The sequence below is a fragment of the Erpetoichthys calabaricus genome, chromosome 17 (assembly GCF_900747795.2).
Source record: "Erpetoichthys calabaricus chromosome 17, fErpCal1.3, whole genome shotgun sequence".
Classification (NCBI taxonomy): Eukaryota; Metazoa; Chordata; class Cladistia; order Polypteriformes; family Polypteridae; genus Erpetoichthys; species Erpetoichthys calabaricus.
Genome location: NC_041410.2, coordinates 16,787,263 through 16,805,274, shown reverse-complemented (window position 1 = coordinate 16,805,274; position 18,012 = coordinate 16,787,263). Strand labels below are relative to the sequence as shown.

The window sequence follows — 18,012 nt, the reverse complement described above, 5'->3', positions numbered from 1 at the left end:
GACACTTGGCACATATCGTCATTTTCACCAACCCTGTTTTGGTTAATCTGCAGAGTACATGCTGGTCAATTTTCTTTCTTTTTTTTTTTTTCTTTTTAGGAAAAGGGCACTGCCCATGAAACAGAATCTCGGGATCTTCAGTGCCTGCAATGCCAATCTATTCGCTTTTGCACTTACACAGAGCGGCTACTGTTGATTGTGTGTTCAGACTTTTGGAAGGTATGTTACCCTGTGAAAAACAAACAAAATCTATGAGTAAAGATGGGAAGAAAGACACAGGTTAATGCTTGGTAACTTGAACCAAACTTGGCACTTACTTATGCCAGAAGAGTCATTAAGATGTCCAAACTTCAACACAACACTAATAAGCCTTATGCTGTATAGCAGTTTCAATGATAAACACTTGCCAAAGTTTTTCAGTTTGTCTTTCCTGAGATAAAAAGTTTAAAGAAATACACAACTTGTGAATTTCCCATTGCGATTAATAAAGTATCTATCTATCTATCTATCTATCTATCTATCTATCTATCTATCTATCTATCTATCTATCTATCTATCTATCTATCTATCTATCTATCTATCTATCTATCTATCTATCTAACTTAAAAATGAGATTTTGTGATATGTCATTTGCCCCAAGATAAATCACAAACACCCTTTAAATTTGTGTGCTTGAGTGCGCCTTGAACACCAACCTGAAACATCCATATTATGCAAATCAACCTCATAAATATGCAATCATGTTGCTGCAGAACTTCATTGGCTAGTAGGGCAGCCTCTTCCTCCTGACGCGTTGAGGCCCCGCCTCCTGCCATTCAAGAGTATTAGGCTGAACTGCACAGCTGAGAGTTCAAGATCATGTGCAGCATTATAGCGCCTCTCCCCTGCCCTCTGGGGGGGGGGGGTCCAAGAAAGGTGTAAGGCACCATTGTTTGCTATTACCTGGGATATGAAATGACGTGATTGTTGTTACAATGAATAGTTCAGGTCATATGAACAAGCCGTCAAGTCTGTCAAAGCTATTTTGCCTCAAAAAAAATGAATCACTGGCTGACCCAGGTGACTGACACATGATGTTTGCCAGCCACATCTTGTGCATTAAGGGAATGTAACTACTTACAGTTAACAAAAGAAGCTTCATTCTCACTTCTTGCAAAACGAGCGCAGTAAATTGTTCCAATTACTTTAGAAGAACTGGACATTACAACCAATTGCCTTTTTATGTTGGGGAAAAAAAAAAAGTTTTTTTGTTTGTGTTTAAGGTTTCCTCCGGGTACTCCGGTTTCCTCTCACAGTCCAAACACATGCAGGTTAGGTGCATTGCCGATCCTAAATTGTCCCTAGTGTGTGCTTGGTGTGACCCTGTGTTAGAAGGTTGGAGAATGACTGACTGATTGACTGTTTATGTTTACATATGTGCATCCTGTCACGCAACTCAGCCACGCCCCTCACTCAAGTAGGCCACGCCCCTTCCGAGCAGGAATAGATCAGTATAAATTTGAGGGCTCCTAGAGGAGGGTGTCTCAGTTAATGGAATTTCACCCCTCATGCACAAGCAGACCCGCTCGAGAGAGCTGATTATTTAGAAAAGTCATTAAGGCTAAAGAGGTACTTATTACTTCTGTTTTCAGTTGTACCACCACACGTTCATTTGCAGTAAATGGGGTGGCACAGTTGGCACCCCAAATTTTCTTCAGTTCTTTTGGTTCACTTTTATCATCTCCATCCTTCACAACCCACACCATAGGAAAACTGGATGGTGCACCTAGCCAGTCAGTTAATGGCTTCCAGCACAGTTTAGCATGATGGAGTGAAGCTTCTCTGAGCTATTCATGACCTGTCAACCAATTCAGGCAGCCAATATAAAACAACAAATACCCAAAAATGTTCCTCAGGGAAAATATGCTACAACTAAAATACAGTCTGTGCATAATCTGAATCGTTTTTCAGATGTAATATACATGCCACATCAACACACGTTATAATAACGGCTGAGTGATATGAATTATTATGCATGTGAGTCGTAGTTTAGCTGGTTCTGCTGCATTTCCACTACTTCATCAAGGGTGTCGCCATTTCCCAGTTTCTCCGAAATGTTGGGCCAGAGCTGAAAATATGCTCAAGCTTTCGAGTCAAGTTTTATCCCCATGTTTACGCTGGTAATTACGTACGCATGGGCCAGAGTTGCCATAAATATACGCAAGCTTTTGCGTCAAGGTTTCTTTTATAAATCCCGACATTTGTTTGAGAAGTTGCATTCACATGGGTCAGGGTTGCCATAAATATATGCAAGCTTTCATGTCCAGCTTTCTTTTATAAATCCTGAAGTTCACGTTGGAAGTTGCTTACATCTGGGTCAGAGATGCTGTAAATATACGCAAGCTTTTGCGTAAAGTTTTCTTCTGTAAATCTTAATGTTTGCATGGGAAGTTGCGTACAGGTGGGTCAGAGGTGCCGTAAATATATGCATATTTTCGACTTAAGATTTCTTTTATAAATGCCAATGTTCGCAGTGGAAGCTGCATATGCATGGGTCAGAGTTGGCATAAAAATACACAAGCTTTCATGTCAAGTTTTCTTTTATAAATCTTGATGTTTGCATGGGAAGTTGTGCACGTGTGGGTCAGTGTTGCCGTATATATATGTAAGTATTTGTGTCGATGTTTCTTTTATAAATTCCGACGTTTGTGTGTGAAGTTCTGTACGGTATGGTCAGAGATGCCGTGTACTGTATATACGCAAGCTGTCACGTCAAGTTTTTCTTTTATGAGTCTCGACACTTGCTTGGGAAGTTGTGTACAGATGGGTCAGAGTTGCCATAAATATATGCAAGCTTCCTCGTCAAGTTTCTTTTATAAATCCCGATGTCTAGGTGGGAAATTGCATACGAGTGGGTCAAAGTTCCTGTAAATATACGTAAGCGTTTGAGTCAAGTTTTCTTTTTAGAAATCCCAACGCTTATGTGTGAAGTTGTGTACGGGAGGATCAGAGATGCTGTATATATATGCAAGCTTTCGCATTAAGTTTTCTTTTATAAATCCCAATGTTTCCGTGGAAGTTGCGTATGCGTGGTTCAGAGATGCCGTAAAAATATGCAAGCTTTTGCGTCACGTTTTCTTTTGTAAATCCTGACATTTGTTTGGGAAGTTGAGTTCACATGCGTCAGAGTGGATGTAAATATACGTAAGCTTTTGCGTCATGCTTTCTTTTATAAATCCTGATGTTCGCATGGGAGTTGCATATGCCTGGGTCAGAGTTGCCATAAATATAGGCATGCTTTCGCATAAAGTTTTCTTCTATAAATCTTAATGTTTGCATGGGAAGCTGTGTTCGGGTGGGTCAGAGGTGCCGTAAATATATGCAACTTTTCGCATCAAGATTTCTTTTATAAATCCCAATGTTTGCGCGGGAATCTGCATACACATGGGTCAGAGTTGGCGTAAAAATACACCAACTTTTGTGTCAAGTTTTCTTTTATAAATCCCGATGTTTGCGCAGGAAATTGCGCATGTGTGGGTCAGAGTTGCCGTAAAAATATACAAGCTTTCGTATCAAGTTTTCTTTTATAAATCCCAATGTTTCCATGGGAAGTTATGTATGCATGGGTCAGAGTTACCGTAAAAATACGTAAGCTTTCGTATCAAGTTTTCTTTTATAAATCCCAAAGCTTCCATGGGAAGTTGCGTATGCAAGGATCAGATTTACCCTAAAAATACACAAGCTTTCATCTCAAGTTTTCTTTTATAAATCCCGATGCTTGCGCAGGAAATTGCACACAAGTGGGTCAGAGTTGCTGTAAAAATACGCAAGCTTTCGTATCAAGTTTTCTTTTATAAATCCTGAAGCTTCCATGGGAAGTTGCGTATGCAAGGATCAGATTTACCCTAAAAATACGCAACCATTCGTGTCAAGTTATCTTTTATAAATCCCAATGTTTCCGTGGGAAGTTACGTATGCATGGGTCAGAGTTACCGTAAAAATACGCAAGCTTTCGTATCAAGTTTTCTTCTAAAAATCCCAATGTTTGCACAGCTAATTGCGCACGTGTGGGTCAGAGTTACTGTATATATACATAAGAGTTCGTGTCTTTAATAAATCCTAATGTTTGTGTGAAGTTGTGTACGGGTGGGTCAGAGGTGGCGTTTATATATGTAAGGTTTTGCGTCAAGTTTTCTATTATAAATCCCAATGTCTCTGTGGGAAGTTGCGTATACATGGGTCAGAGATACTGTAAAAATACGGAAGCTTGCGTGTCAAGTGTTCTTTTATAAATCCCAACGTTTATGTGGGAAGTGGCGTGCATAAGCGTCAGAGTTGCCATAAATATATGCAAGCTTCCGTGTCAAGTTTTCTTTTAGAAATCCCAATGTCTATGTGGGAAGTTGCATACGCATGGGTTAGAGTTGCTGTAAATTTACGCAAGTTTCCATGTCAAGTTTTCTTTTGTGTGGGAAGTTGCGACACACATTTTGGGCCACTTTTTATGCTTTATAAATAAGGGCCCCAATGTTAATTTCATGTATTAAAAGCTGAACCCATCAGTGTTAAACAATCGGATTGCCTTCAGCGTGAACGTTAATACCTAAATTCTAATATGGAAGTAAAATATAAAGCTGACCTATCAAGCGTTCTGAAATCTACCGACTACAATCTGATCTTAAGCATAAATCAGGCCTAATGTCCTGCAGAAATTAGAAGGTGGAAAGCAATTAACTTCTTCTTTTTTTTCAAGTTGCATAAAGTCTCACAGACCTGGAATATAAGTTTGAGCGCTGGCGCCAAATATCTTGGCAGCTTTTCCACTCCTGATGAAAATTTTTAAAAAATCAATCGCGCGCAGCTCATTTGGTGCCCAGTAATGAGTAACAGGTTTGAACAATGGCTTTCAATTTGCATGTCTGCTTGAACTGTGCATGGGAAATGGTTTCCTTGAAAGCAAACAGAGACGGAATAAACTTACGGGACCGTCTTTTATTGTCTAAATGTACCACGCGTTGCAGGAATAATCTGACACTTTTTAAAAAGAATTATAGGTGGCAGCTATTAAACATGAATAATTTAAGGAATATAATGTAGTGGAATCTCTGCAGGAAACAATTACAGAAAAAAGCACTAATTGTGTCTCGTATAAAATGTGAGATGATGCATTACTTGAAGATATTATCTGTGATAAAACGGTCTACATCAGCAGCATATATCCTGAGCCGTTCATATTTCTGATTAGACAATTGCAAACGCTAATAACCAACATCCATTTCATATGTGAGAGAATTAGAAGTGGTGTTGGCAAAATTAAAGCCATATATTAACTTCTAAAGTAAGCAAGAACACTTTGTCGAAATGTAATGCAAAAACACTAAATACAAATCTTTAAATCATGTCCAATGCATCTTTTCTGTTAAGCTGTGCATTAAAATATGAGTCTTGGATAAAAAAATAAAAAGTGCCATTTACTTAATCAATAGCCATCCACGTGAGATTACTCCTTTTTCCTTTTTTGCTCAGCATTTGCTTATTTATTAAAAGTAATGAGCAGCTTTTAAATTCTACCTCAATCCTTTTTAAAATCTGGCTGAAAAATCTCTGTGCCCCGAGGCCGGATGCAGGAATGATAGGTCGAATTAAAGGGGTAAAGGTGGCACACCAACCGGGTCGTCCTGTTTTGGTGAAGTTTGGTAAAGTAAATAACCCACCTGGCCACAATAATAAAGCAATACGCTCATGGATGTCCAAAATAAAGGGGTCTTTCCTTGGAGCTCCATCTGGCAGGTCCCTCTTAATGGGAAAGGACGCCTCCTTCTTTATAGTGCACAAACTAGAAGGGGCGGGGCTAAGTGCCCTCACTGGGCGGGGTCTCAGGGAGAGAGAGAGAGAAGAGAATGTCAGCCACAGCGCCCCCTCTGGCCCCGGCGGGTTATCACATACCTCAATCGATCCCATGAGGGGAACCTCTGACCTGCATATGTGACAGCCCCTTGATGACGCCCTATAAGAAGATTAGGCCACTAATTTATTTCAAAATGTTAACACTATTCACAAGAGACATCAGCGCTTATTACTTTTTTAGAATGTTAGAACAATTTGACGAGAACGGGCCATCCAGCTTAATGCGCTCATCCATCCTGTTCACCTAAAATCTCCAAAATAACATAACTGGTAGGCAGTGTGGCATACTGGTTTGGACTGTGGATCCTAAATCCTGAGGCTGTGGGTTCAAATCCCACTGACACTGTGGGACCACAAGTAAGCACAATACAATGGGGCTGAGTGGTGGCTCTGAGGCTAAAGGTCTGCGCTGGTATGCAGAAGGTTGCCAGTTCGAATCCCTGTTACTGCCAAAAGAGATCCTACTGTGCTGGGCTCTTGAGCAAGGCGCTGTAAAATGGATGACCCTGTGCTCAGACCCCAAGCAGTATGCAAAAACTAACAAATTCCTAATACAAGAAATTGCTTAAGCTGAAATAAAAAATAAAATACAATGCAATTTATTTGTGTCTGGTCCAAAATCACACAAGGAGTGCCGCAATGGGCTTTAACAGGCCTTGACTTTTGACGGCCCCCCAGCCTTGACTCTCTAAGAAGACAAGAAAAAAAAAGCCCTAGTAGGGAAAAAAAATGGAAGAAACCTTAGGAAAGGCAATTGAAAGACAGACCCCTTTCTAGGTAGGTTGGGTGGGCAGTGGGTGTCAATAAAAGGGGGTCAATACAATACAATACACCGAACAGAACAGAAGTAATCCTCAGTACAAGTCACTTCACCAGCCTGGGCTCCACTTGGATAAACAAAAGAAATGAAACCAAAGGGCATCTCAAGGTGTCATAAGTCACTTTGGATAAAAGTGTCAGCCAAAGAACTAAATAATCACATCAAGTCGAGATCTGAGGGTCCCTAAAATACCGGCCTTTGTTTAAGGTGTTTTTAGTCAAGAGTGTTAAGAAAAATTAATAAGTCAAATTAATAAGGGCAAAAGCAGAGTTTTTATTAGAACATTTGACCACTCTGGACGAGAACAGGCCATTCAGCCTAACAGAGCTCGCCAGTCCTGTCCACTTACTTCTTCTAAAATAACATCAAGTCGAGTTTTGAAAGTCCCTAAAGTCCTACCATCTACCACACTACTTGGTCACTTATTCCACATGTCTGTGGTTCTCTGTGTAAAGAACAACTTCCTAATGTTTGTGTGAAATTTGCCCTTCACAAGTTTCCAACTGTGTCCCTGTGTTCTTGATGAACTCATTTTAAAGTTGCAGTCTTGATCCACTGCACTGATTCCCTTCATAATTTTAAACACTTCAATCAGGTCACCTCTTAGAAATTTTTGTTGGTACTCCTCTCTTTATTTACAGTCACTTTTACACACATCAGTCAGCGCGTGAAAAAGCAACCTGCAAAACATGGAGAACTCGCAGACGTGATCTTCTGTTGGATTAATCACCCGGTCAACTGATAGGATCCACAAAGGCAGAGGCAGCTTTCTGGGTCACGGGGGTCTCAGTGCACTGCTCACTCAGCCCGTGGCACCCCACTCTTTCACAAGTCATCCTATTTCTGTCTGTGTTTTTCTTCAGGCACTTTGGGTTTATCCTCACATCCTCAAAGATGCACTTTGTTTGGTAAACTGCTATTTTCATATTGGGCCTGGGTGAGCGTGAGTGAGTGGGCCTGCAATGGACTGGTACCCTGTCCACAAACGTTCCCGGTCTTTAAATAAATACGAGTCCAACTGTGCCCCCAGTGCAGCTTCCAGGCTGTTAAATGCAACATTTTCACCAATATTTCCCAATAACAGGGCTTCGTCCTAAAACACCTGACCCCAATTCCTCCAGTCCTGCGCACTAAATTAAACTGTCGGGGATCAGGGAGAGAACGAAAGGTACTGAGCGAAAGACGACGTTAAAAAAGGAAACAAAGAGCTAAAACTACTGTCATCCATACTGGCGTTCAGTAGCACAAGGCAACTGAAGATTAATAATTAACTTGTAGGTTGTAATGATGGTAGGGAGTGACAGACAACTTATTATATAGTGCCTTTCATGTCTGTCTATCTATCTATCTATCTATCTATCTATCTATCTATCTATCTATCTATCTATCTATCTATCTATCTATCTATCTATCTATCTATCTATCTTATAGTGTCTTCCATATCTATCTATGTATCTATCTATCTATCTATCTATCTATCTATCTATCTATCTATCTATCTATCTATCTATCTATCTATCTATCTATCTGTTATATAGTGGCCTTTCCTATCTAACAGAGAAATATATAGATATGAAAGGCACTATATAACCGGTAGAAATGTATGAAAGTCATTATATTAGATAGCTAAGTTAGATAGATATGTTACATAGCTGGTATAACTTCTGTTGTTCTTAAATGTGCTTTATAAATAAATTTGATTAATTGATTTCCAATCTATGTATTTATCTATCAATCTGTTATATAGTTCCTTTCACATCCATCTATCTATTTGTTATATAGTGCCTTTAATATCCTTCTATCTATCTGTAATGATGGTAGGGAGTGACAGATAACTTATTATATAGTGTCTTTCATATCTATCTATCTATCTATCTATCTATCTATCTATCTATCTATCTATCTATCTATCTATCTATCTATCTATCTATCTATTATATAGTGCCTTATACTTCTACTGTATCAATCAATTAATTATATATTGCTTTTCCTTTTTCTATCTATCTATCTATCTATCTATCTATCTATCTATCTATCTATCTATCTATCTATCTATCTATCTATCTATCTATCTTTCTATCTATCTATCTATATATCTTTCTATCTATCTATCTATCTATCTATCTATCTATCTATCTATCTATCTATCTATATATCTATCTATCTATCTATCTATCTATCTATCTATTATATATTGCCTTTCCTTTTTCTATCTATCTTTCTTTCTATCTATCTATCTATCTATCTATCTATCTATCTATCTATCTATCTATCTATCTATCTATCTATCTGTTATATAGTGCCTTTCACATCTATCTATCTATCTATCTATCTATCTATCTATCTATCTATCTATCTATCTATCTATCTATCTATCTATCTATCTATCTATCTATCTATTATATAGTTCCTTTCACTTCTACTTTATCTATCTACTGTATGTTTTATATGTGTAATATGTATATATTATGATTTTAACTTTCCTCAATAATCTCAGACTCCAGTACAGGTTGTCTCATATAGAAGTCACAGTTAATGCACAAATATCAGCTCTTTTATATGAATTTAACACATGTGCCCAAACAGAATCCACCCTCGAGGTGTCCCCTCGACACACTGCAGACGTGTTCTTCGTGATGGCCGCCCTCATTCTACAGCCCGGCCTTTCTTTCTTTTAGGTGTTTGATTATTGCGATTTCTCCTTGGTCTGTGATGTGCCGAGTGAACCTGGCCGCTGCTTTGCCGGTGGGGAGCCGCTTCCTGCTAACAGACTCATCGTGTGGACGGAGGATGGACACAGCTACATCTACCAGCTGTCTGACAGGTGGGCTCAGATGGGGCAAAGCCTTCTGAAACGCAGGTACAAGATGAACTTTGCGAGGTTTATTAAAGGAAATCACACCATGTCACATACGATCAAAAGGGCGAACAAAACCACTTTGGTGCTGAAAGATTTGCCTTGAGCTCGGGAACAGCGAGCTTTTGTGTCGAACAGCAGGAGATGAAGAAATAAGATCACCCATGCAGAACTTGGCAGCTGGGACTGTTACTTTTAAATAAGCTGCCATTTGAAACTGCATCCTACCCAATCCATGTCATTAGCATGCAGATCCAAAGCTCCCTCAAAGCCGCTCTCCTCGGACAAAATCCTTTTACATGCCAGCCAGGGTTTTGCATCAATGCTGAAATGTTTAGAGGCGTTCATTCAAAGGCACAACTTTATTAGAGTCAGTTTAAAGTCCCCTGTATTAGAAACAGTCTCTGTTCTGTCTCCTCAGGGGTCTTCACAGAGGTGTTTCCAGCTCTCTACAAAGAACTTCTGCTAACGAGATGTTTTCACCTGAAATGCTGTGCTTTACATCCAACAATAAGGTAAAATGCTCCCCCCCACATGACTATACTTTCTATATTTACACAATCGGCACACTTCTTTCTTGTTTTCTTTACTTTGTGGATTCAGACCATAATCAAGGAGTAGCGCAGAATACCAGGATGTTCGTTCATCCCCGGGTGCATTTCTGGACGCACTTGCACTCACTGACACCTGCCAGCTTAGAGTCACCAGTCACCCCAATATTCGGATTTGAGAATAAAATGGAGTCCTGGAGAAAAAAAACCAGGAGAACCTGCACAAAGAAGACCCAGCGACCATTCAACCCCTCTGACACCCAATCACTGCATGAGTGACACTCCACGTAATGCAGCCCAGGCTCAGGGGGGCTGAAGCCGACCCCAGCAACATCAGGCTCAGGGCAGTAAGCAGCACTCCACACCTGCACATCTCCTGGAAGTCCGTTTTATAAAGAAAGTCTCAGCATCGTACACCTTAGGAACAATGGAGGCAAAGCTGGCGTCTGTAAAGAGAAGGTGCGCAACTCCATTACAAGGCAGTTACAGCGTAAAACGAGAAGAAAATGATAACAAGCCTTCAGAATTGTCTCAACTCCTTTTAGGTCTGTTTAGGCCCATAGGGGACCAGGGCCTGCAATGAGGCAGGTGGGTAGGCACCCACCAGGGCAGAGTGCCAATCCACTCACAGACACACACCAGCAAATCTGACCAACATCTCACTAGGATGATGGAGGACAGCAGGAGTATCTAACTAGCCAGCTATTATATGGCATATGTATTATATAGTGCCTTTCATATCTATTTATTACCTGGTGCTTGTAATTTCTATTATATAGTGATTTCAAAAGTATCTGTTTGTTAAATAGTCTTTTATATAATGCCTTTTGTATCTATCTATTCATTACATGTTGTTTTTTATTTCCATTATATAGTGCCTTTAATGCCTAGCTATCCATTACATATTTCTTATATAGTGCGCTTCATATCAGTCTATTACATAGCACTTTTTGTATCTATTATATGGTGGCTTTCATATATACCTATTACATAGAATTTTTCATATCTGTTATATAGCACCTTTCATATTTATCTATCCATTACATGGCACTTTTCATATCTATTTTATAATGACTTTAATCTATCAAGCTATCCATCTCGACATCCCAGACGTATCTGCTAGATTTATTCATTTATTTATGTTCTGTATCTATATTCATATTTCTGTCAATATCTCGCTCCATATATTTATATACTGTAAATATTTAGCAAGTTACCATCAGTAATTTAAGTTTTAAAAATGTAATAAAAAATTAAAATTCTGCCTTAAACTACAAAAGCAGATAACTAACTCCGTTATCTTAATGTTAGGTGTAATCAGTTGTTGGTTTGAATGGTTTCTATATAATTTAATGAACAGTAACAACTGGAATTTGTCTCCGCTCCTTCTTGGCTGCAAACAAATAATATAAGAGTAATTTCTATAAAATCCTGCTGCTTGCCACATTGTCTCAATACACCATTGTGTCCTTCATTTTGTGAATAACTTTATTCATTCATTTTAGGTCCATCAAGGTGTAATGGGCTTTCTAAGTGAAAGAAAGGAACCGTTCTATAAGATTTTATTCTTTGGTGATGAATCAGGAACAATCACCCTGTGGCATATCCCTGATGTGCCTGTGTCAAAGCCGGACGGCTCTCCAGAAGGTATGCATTGTGTACGAACCACACAGGGCTGAAGGCAAACTGTGCTAAAGACACAGAGAAAAGGAGAGGAGTCTGGGATGGAAGTCTGACAAGAAACCTGTGGAGAATTACATCTCCATCTACCTACTCTATAGTGCCTTTCACATCTATCTATCTATCTATCTATCTATCTATCTATCTATCTATCTATCTATCTATCTATCTATCTATCTATCTATCTATCTATCTATCTATCTATCTACTGTTATATAGTGCCTTTCACATCTATCTATCTATCTATCTATCTATCTATCTATCTATCTATCTATCTATCTATCTATCTATCTATCTATCTATATATCTTTCTATCTATATATCTATCTATCTATCTATCTATCTATCTATCTATCTATCTATCTATCTATCTATCTATCTATCTATCTATCTATCTATCTATCTATCTGTTATATAGTGCCTTTCCTTTCATCTATCTATCTATCTATCTATCTATCTATCTATCTATCTATCTATCTATCTATCTATCTATCTATCTATCTATCTTCTATCTGTTATATAGTGCCTTTCATATATCTATCTATCTATCTATCTATCTATCTATCTATCTATCTATCTATCTATCTATCTATCTATCTATCTATCTATCTATCTATCTATCTGTTATATAGTGCCTTTCACATCTATCTATCTATCTATCTATCTATCTATCTATCTATCTATCTATCTATCTATCTATCTATCTATCTATCTATCTATCTGTTATATAGTGCCTTTCATATCTATCTATCTATCTATCTATCTATCTATCTATCTATCTATCTATCTATCTATCTATCTATCTATCTATCTATCTATCTATCTATCTATCTATCTATCTATCTATCTATCTATCCCTGGTTTATACACAAAGGGGCACAAGCTCCGGACACTGAGGGGCTGTTGAAGTCTAATAATACCAACTACCTACTATGGACAACAAGAGACAAGTTCTGTCCACCCCACCTTGGACTCAACTGGTTCAGCATATCTATAGCAAGTATCTGGATTCAAACTAAACTGCCACTTAATTTTTTAGGTATTTCTGTTACCCAATTGCACACAGCACACTCTTTTCTACTCGACTGTGTGATGGAGCCCAGCTCCATATCGGTACTTGTGCTTTTTGCCTTACACCCAGTGCCGATTTGATAATAATAATGCCTGTAATTTTACTTAAATAAAATAAGTATGGCATTAGGTTACTTGTTACTTTTAGTAATCAGACTATGTAAAGCACGTAACCCCAGCACTTCTCCTGAGATTGCGCTGTTGGGTTTAGCATCTGTACATCCAGCTCAGCAACATAAATTTAGTGATTTCTGAAGTTAGTTAATCTGTGCGCATGTCTTGTTTAAATCGTTCCCAGGAGAAGGGTTAGCTAGCACATGTAGAGGCGAACAGAATACAAACAACATGCACAGACTACAAAATCCTAAACCGTAACCTGGTTAAGGGTCTACATGGCCAAATAACTGGGTTGCTCACGGAGAAATCTACATCAGTTAATTTGGTTTCCCTAACGAGAATGCGGGTTCACATGGCATTTTGGATGCCAGCTTTCTGTGAATAATGTAAACACACTCCATGAGAAAGCTCCCTGTTAATTCAGATTTGAGCCCCTCCATGTGATATGTGACAACGCACATGAGAATATCTGAAGGTGGGACTGCAATCGGACTCATTAACATCTAGACAGTGTGGACCTGGGCTCAGTTAAATAAACTTCAACCTTAACTAAGAACATAAGAACTTCAGACATTTGAACAAACGCGATCAGGCTCGCTTCTTTAGCACATAGCTAAGTTGTCCTAGTATCTCATCCTGAGACTTCTAAAAGGCTTGTCAAGGTTTCTGCTTCAACTCCATGTCTCGGTAGTTCATTCCGGAATCCCACAACTCTTTAAATAAACGCAGTTCCCGTTAACTTCTACAGATGTCCTAGAATACGCGATTCACCATTTACTCTGTCGATGTCCAGATTTTGAAGACCTGGGTTAGTTCTCCTCTGCTCGAGACTAAGCACATTCAAGTACACATTAGTCCAGAATTCCAAGCAAAATTCACAGCTAGAGCTGAATGTTTATAAGTAGACGATGATCTGCTTTGAAGTTACATTTGTGTCATGTTCAATGGCTTACCATCGTTCGAATGGGGAGCACCACCCAGGCATCCCGACAGGGCCGCCCATCGGGACTACAACTCCCATAATGCCCTGTGGGTGCACAAGTGGGAACTCTGCCCATTGTAAAGGAGGAACACTTGTCTCCGGGAGGCCTTCTCCCACTGTCCTTCCATTATGATGGCTTCCTGAACGAAGGAGCATCACTAATTTTTCATGTTTTGCACTTTACAGAGACGAGCATTGCTTCATCTTGTAATCTCGATGTTTCATTTAAAAAGTTTCAAGTTGCAAGCATCTGTGGTCAAGACGGTATCCCAGCAGAAGGAAAGAAGACACCCGCCATCACCGCCAGCCTTTATCTTCCCAATCACAATCTGCTGGTGTGCGGATTCGAAGATGGAAAAATAGTGAGAACACAAGCGTTACAAGCTGCTAGGGTCACCCTGCTTGAAGACCAGCAGAAAGGTAGCTCACGTGGGGTCTGTCTGCTGTATTTAAGCAATGAGTTTAGTTTTACACAAGCCAAACAGAAACGGGTCGCAGAACTGAAGGACAAAAGTCAGAACCATCATGTAGCATTAATGATGCAGCAACCTCATTAGCCAGTAGAGGGGGATCAAGGGTCTCAATTGGTAACCTGGAAAGAACCAGGAAGAGTGGTCTCCCCTCGACTTTCTCGTATGCTCAGATATGGGGATGGATATTTGAGAAGTGTACTGCAAGACAAAGATTATATTTTTATATTATGTACATTAAAGAACCATCAACAACAAATCAAATCCGATCTCCATCCATTATCCATACAAAATCCACTATCTGTCTGTCTGTCTGTCTGTCACGAGAGAACTATTTAACAGATTTAGATCAGGTTTTTTTTCTATAATTTGCTTGAACATTCTGGTTGATTTTGCTACTTCTCTTATTGCGCTAAGTATCATAATTTGGCTGTGATACCAATTTATTTGCGTGAATCCAAGAGAGATGCAGCGGACCAAGGGGAGGGGGAGGCGGAACCTCAGGAGCAGGGAGGTGGGCGTGGCCTCAAGAGCAGGGAGGTGGGTGGGGCCCTCCTCACTCACATGCCAGCCTCTGTTCCAGTCACTCCACCTCTCGCCACATGCTGGAGCCTCCGCTTAGCTAGCGATACCTGTCTGTTCAGCAGACATTATCATCTACAGATTGTTAAGGAGTAACGTTTGACGTTTTTGAGGAAGAGATCAGAGCTACGTGTGTTTTAGAGGGTACCTCCTCACTGGTAGATATATCATAGCCATGTGCTCTTCTCCCCATGCGGGGGACACTCACCCGTCAGAGCTGAACACGTTCAGATACAGTGACGAAGTTTGACGTTGGATTGTACCTTCCTTCCGCTCAGCCAGAGATACCTTGCCAACTTTTTACATTTTTGGCAAAGAGATCACAGCTACATTCTTGCCCCAGATAGCAAAACCAAAAATATTGTATATCAGGAGACCCTCGGATACGAAAGCTATCAATATAAATTCTTCTCAATACAAATTATTACATTTTTTTTTAAATTGATTTTTAAAGTTTGTCCTGTTTCATTTATATGAGCCGTGGCGGACAGGTAGTTAATAATATATTGAACAATTATTATAAAAGTAAAGTCGAAATCGGACTCTGCAACTGCATGAACTGGGCGGAGTGGTGGCTCTGAGGCTAGGGATCTGCACTGGCAATCGGAAGGTTGCCGGTTCGAATCCCGTAAATGCCAAAAGGGACTCTGCTCTGTTGGGCCCTTAAGCAAGGCCCTTAACCTGCAATTGCTAAGCGCTTTGAGTAGTGAGAAAAGCGCTATATAAATGCAAAAAATTATTATTAATTATTATTATGAATATCAAAGTACCACTTCCGGTTAGTAGAAATAACCCAAAAGTTGACAGAAATCTACATTTTGTACCTAATACTTGTATGAAAAATTTGGTTGACCTAAGTGAAAGTGTCCTCAAGTTATCTTGTTAACACACACGCACAGACAGACAGAATTCCAAAAATGGTACTTTCAGACTCAGGGAGGTCTAAAATATCGAGATTTGTCAAAATCTCAAAATGGAATTTTTGGATGATTACAATACATTCCCTATGCTTCATATACGAGAAAGTAAAAAGAGCAGCAAATGAGTTCAGAGGTTCAATCTTCTAACTCCTTGTGATTTGAGAAATCAGAAAGAACATCAGACAGCAGGCAAGCCTTCAGAATGTCCTCTCATTAGTATCCAGGACAGCCACCACAAGTCCTGTCATTGCATTCACTGCTTTTTTGTATCTCTTAGACCAGGGGTCTCCAACTCCAGTCTTGGAGGGCTGCAGTGGCCACAGGTTTTCATTCTAACCCTTTTCTTAATTAGTGACCTGTTTTTGCTGTTAGCTATTAGGTGGTGAAGTGCTGAGTGAGGTAGACAGTCAGTAAGGGCCAGGGGATGATTAGTGGGCTAGAATGATCAAGCTATGGTGAGCAGTTTAATCAGGACACCGGGAAACACCCTTCTCTTCTTAAAAGATGCCCAGGGATCTTTAATGACCGCACAGAGTCAGAACCTCGATTTTACATCTCATCTGAATAACAGTGCCATGTTTTACAGCACAGTGTCTCACCCCAAGGCTTTCGGATCCGCACAAAGACCACAGGGTAAGCACCCCCTGCTGGCCTCACCCACACCTCTTCCAGCAGCAACCCAAGCTTTTGCAAGATGGTCCCCCATCCAAGTACTCATTTGGCCCAAACATATTTGGCTTCAGGTGTGCTGAAGTTCAGGTGGTATGGCTGCACCTGCGTATCCCAATTGGACCGCCCATCGGGATTACAGATTCCCATATTGCCCTTTGGGCGCACAAGTGGTAGCTCCACCACTGAGATGCTGCCACCCATTGTAAAGGGGAACACATGTCTCTGGGAGGCCATGCCCCACTGTCCTTCTGTTATGATGGACTCCTGGTAACCAGGAGAGTGACCAGGATGTCATCCTGACTTGACTTCTATTACAATAGATGGATGGATGGATGGATTGGTGGATGGATGGATATGAAGGATACTATATAATAGATACATATATGCAAAAGAAGTTAGTTAATTACCTTGTTCTTTATACTTTATCATTTTTAAAAACCAAATGAAGCAATCTAATAGTGTTTTTTGTATGTTAAGATGGTACCTGGAAAAATAATTGCTAATACTGTTTGTTACAAGTATCAGTAATCACTGAATCACATTTCCTCTTTGATCCTTCAGACAGACTCCCCCAAAAGACATTTCAGGGCCATGCTGGAAGTGTCACTTGTCTTCTGTACCCGCATAGTTACTCTGACAGTTTTGAATCAAGCTGGCTGATCTCTGGAGGACAGGATTCATGTGTAATCCAGTGGGATGTGCTCACCAGTACAGTCCTGCACCGATTCACCCTGCAGGCTGGGCCTGTGCTGACCCTGAGTGTGCCTCCTGCAGAATGCAGTGTAAGTGAGCAAAGAGAAGAGCTGTGGGACATATTGATAGTGGGTTCAACTTAATGGGAGGATTTAATCCAAATAGTAAATGATCTATCTATCTATCTATCTATCTATCTATCTATCTATCTATCTATCTATCTATCTATCTATCTATCTATCTATCTATCTATCTATTATATAGTGCCATTCCTATCTATCTCTCTGTCTGTCTATCTATCGATTATATAGCACCTTTCACATCTATCTGTTATATACCGCCTTTCACATCTATCTATCTGTCTGATATATACCACCTTTCACATCTATCTATCTATCTGTTATATAGCACCTTTCATATCTATCTATCTGTTATATACCACCTTTCACATCTATCTATCTATGTTATATAGCACCTTTCATATCTATCTATCTATCTATCTATCTATCTATCTATCTATCTATCTATCTATCTATCTATCTATCTATCTATCTATCTATCTATTATATAGTGCCATTCCTATCTATCTCTCTGTCTGTCTATCTATCCATTATATAGCGCCTTTCATATCTATCTGTTATATACCGCCTTTCACATCTATCTATCTATCTGTTATATAGCGCCTTTCATATCTATCTGTCTGTTATATAC

At 39.6% G+C, this 18,012-nt stretch overlaps 1 protein-coding gene across 1 annotated transcript in view; it reads left to right on the top strand.

The window, feature by feature from the left end:
- The window catches only part of LOC114667823 (WD repeat-containing protein 72-like), a 268,463-nt gene that overhangs the window by 43,724 nt on the left and 206,727 nt on the right, over positions 1-18,012 (top strand). The window contains exons 7-12 of the mRNA XM_028823316.2: positions 100-219; positions 9,385-9,530; positions 9,985-10,078; positions 11,620-11,761; positions 14,151-14,384; positions 17,170-17,390. Coding sequence (XP_028679149.2) covers positions 100-219; positions 9,385-9,530; positions 9,985-10,078; positions 11,620-11,761; positions 14,151-14,384; positions 17,170-17,390 — 957 coding nt within the window. The remainder of the gene's footprint in view (positions 1-99; positions 220-9,384; positions 9,531-9,984; positions 10,079-11,619; positions 11,762-14,150; positions 14,385-17,169; positions 17,391-18,012) is intronic.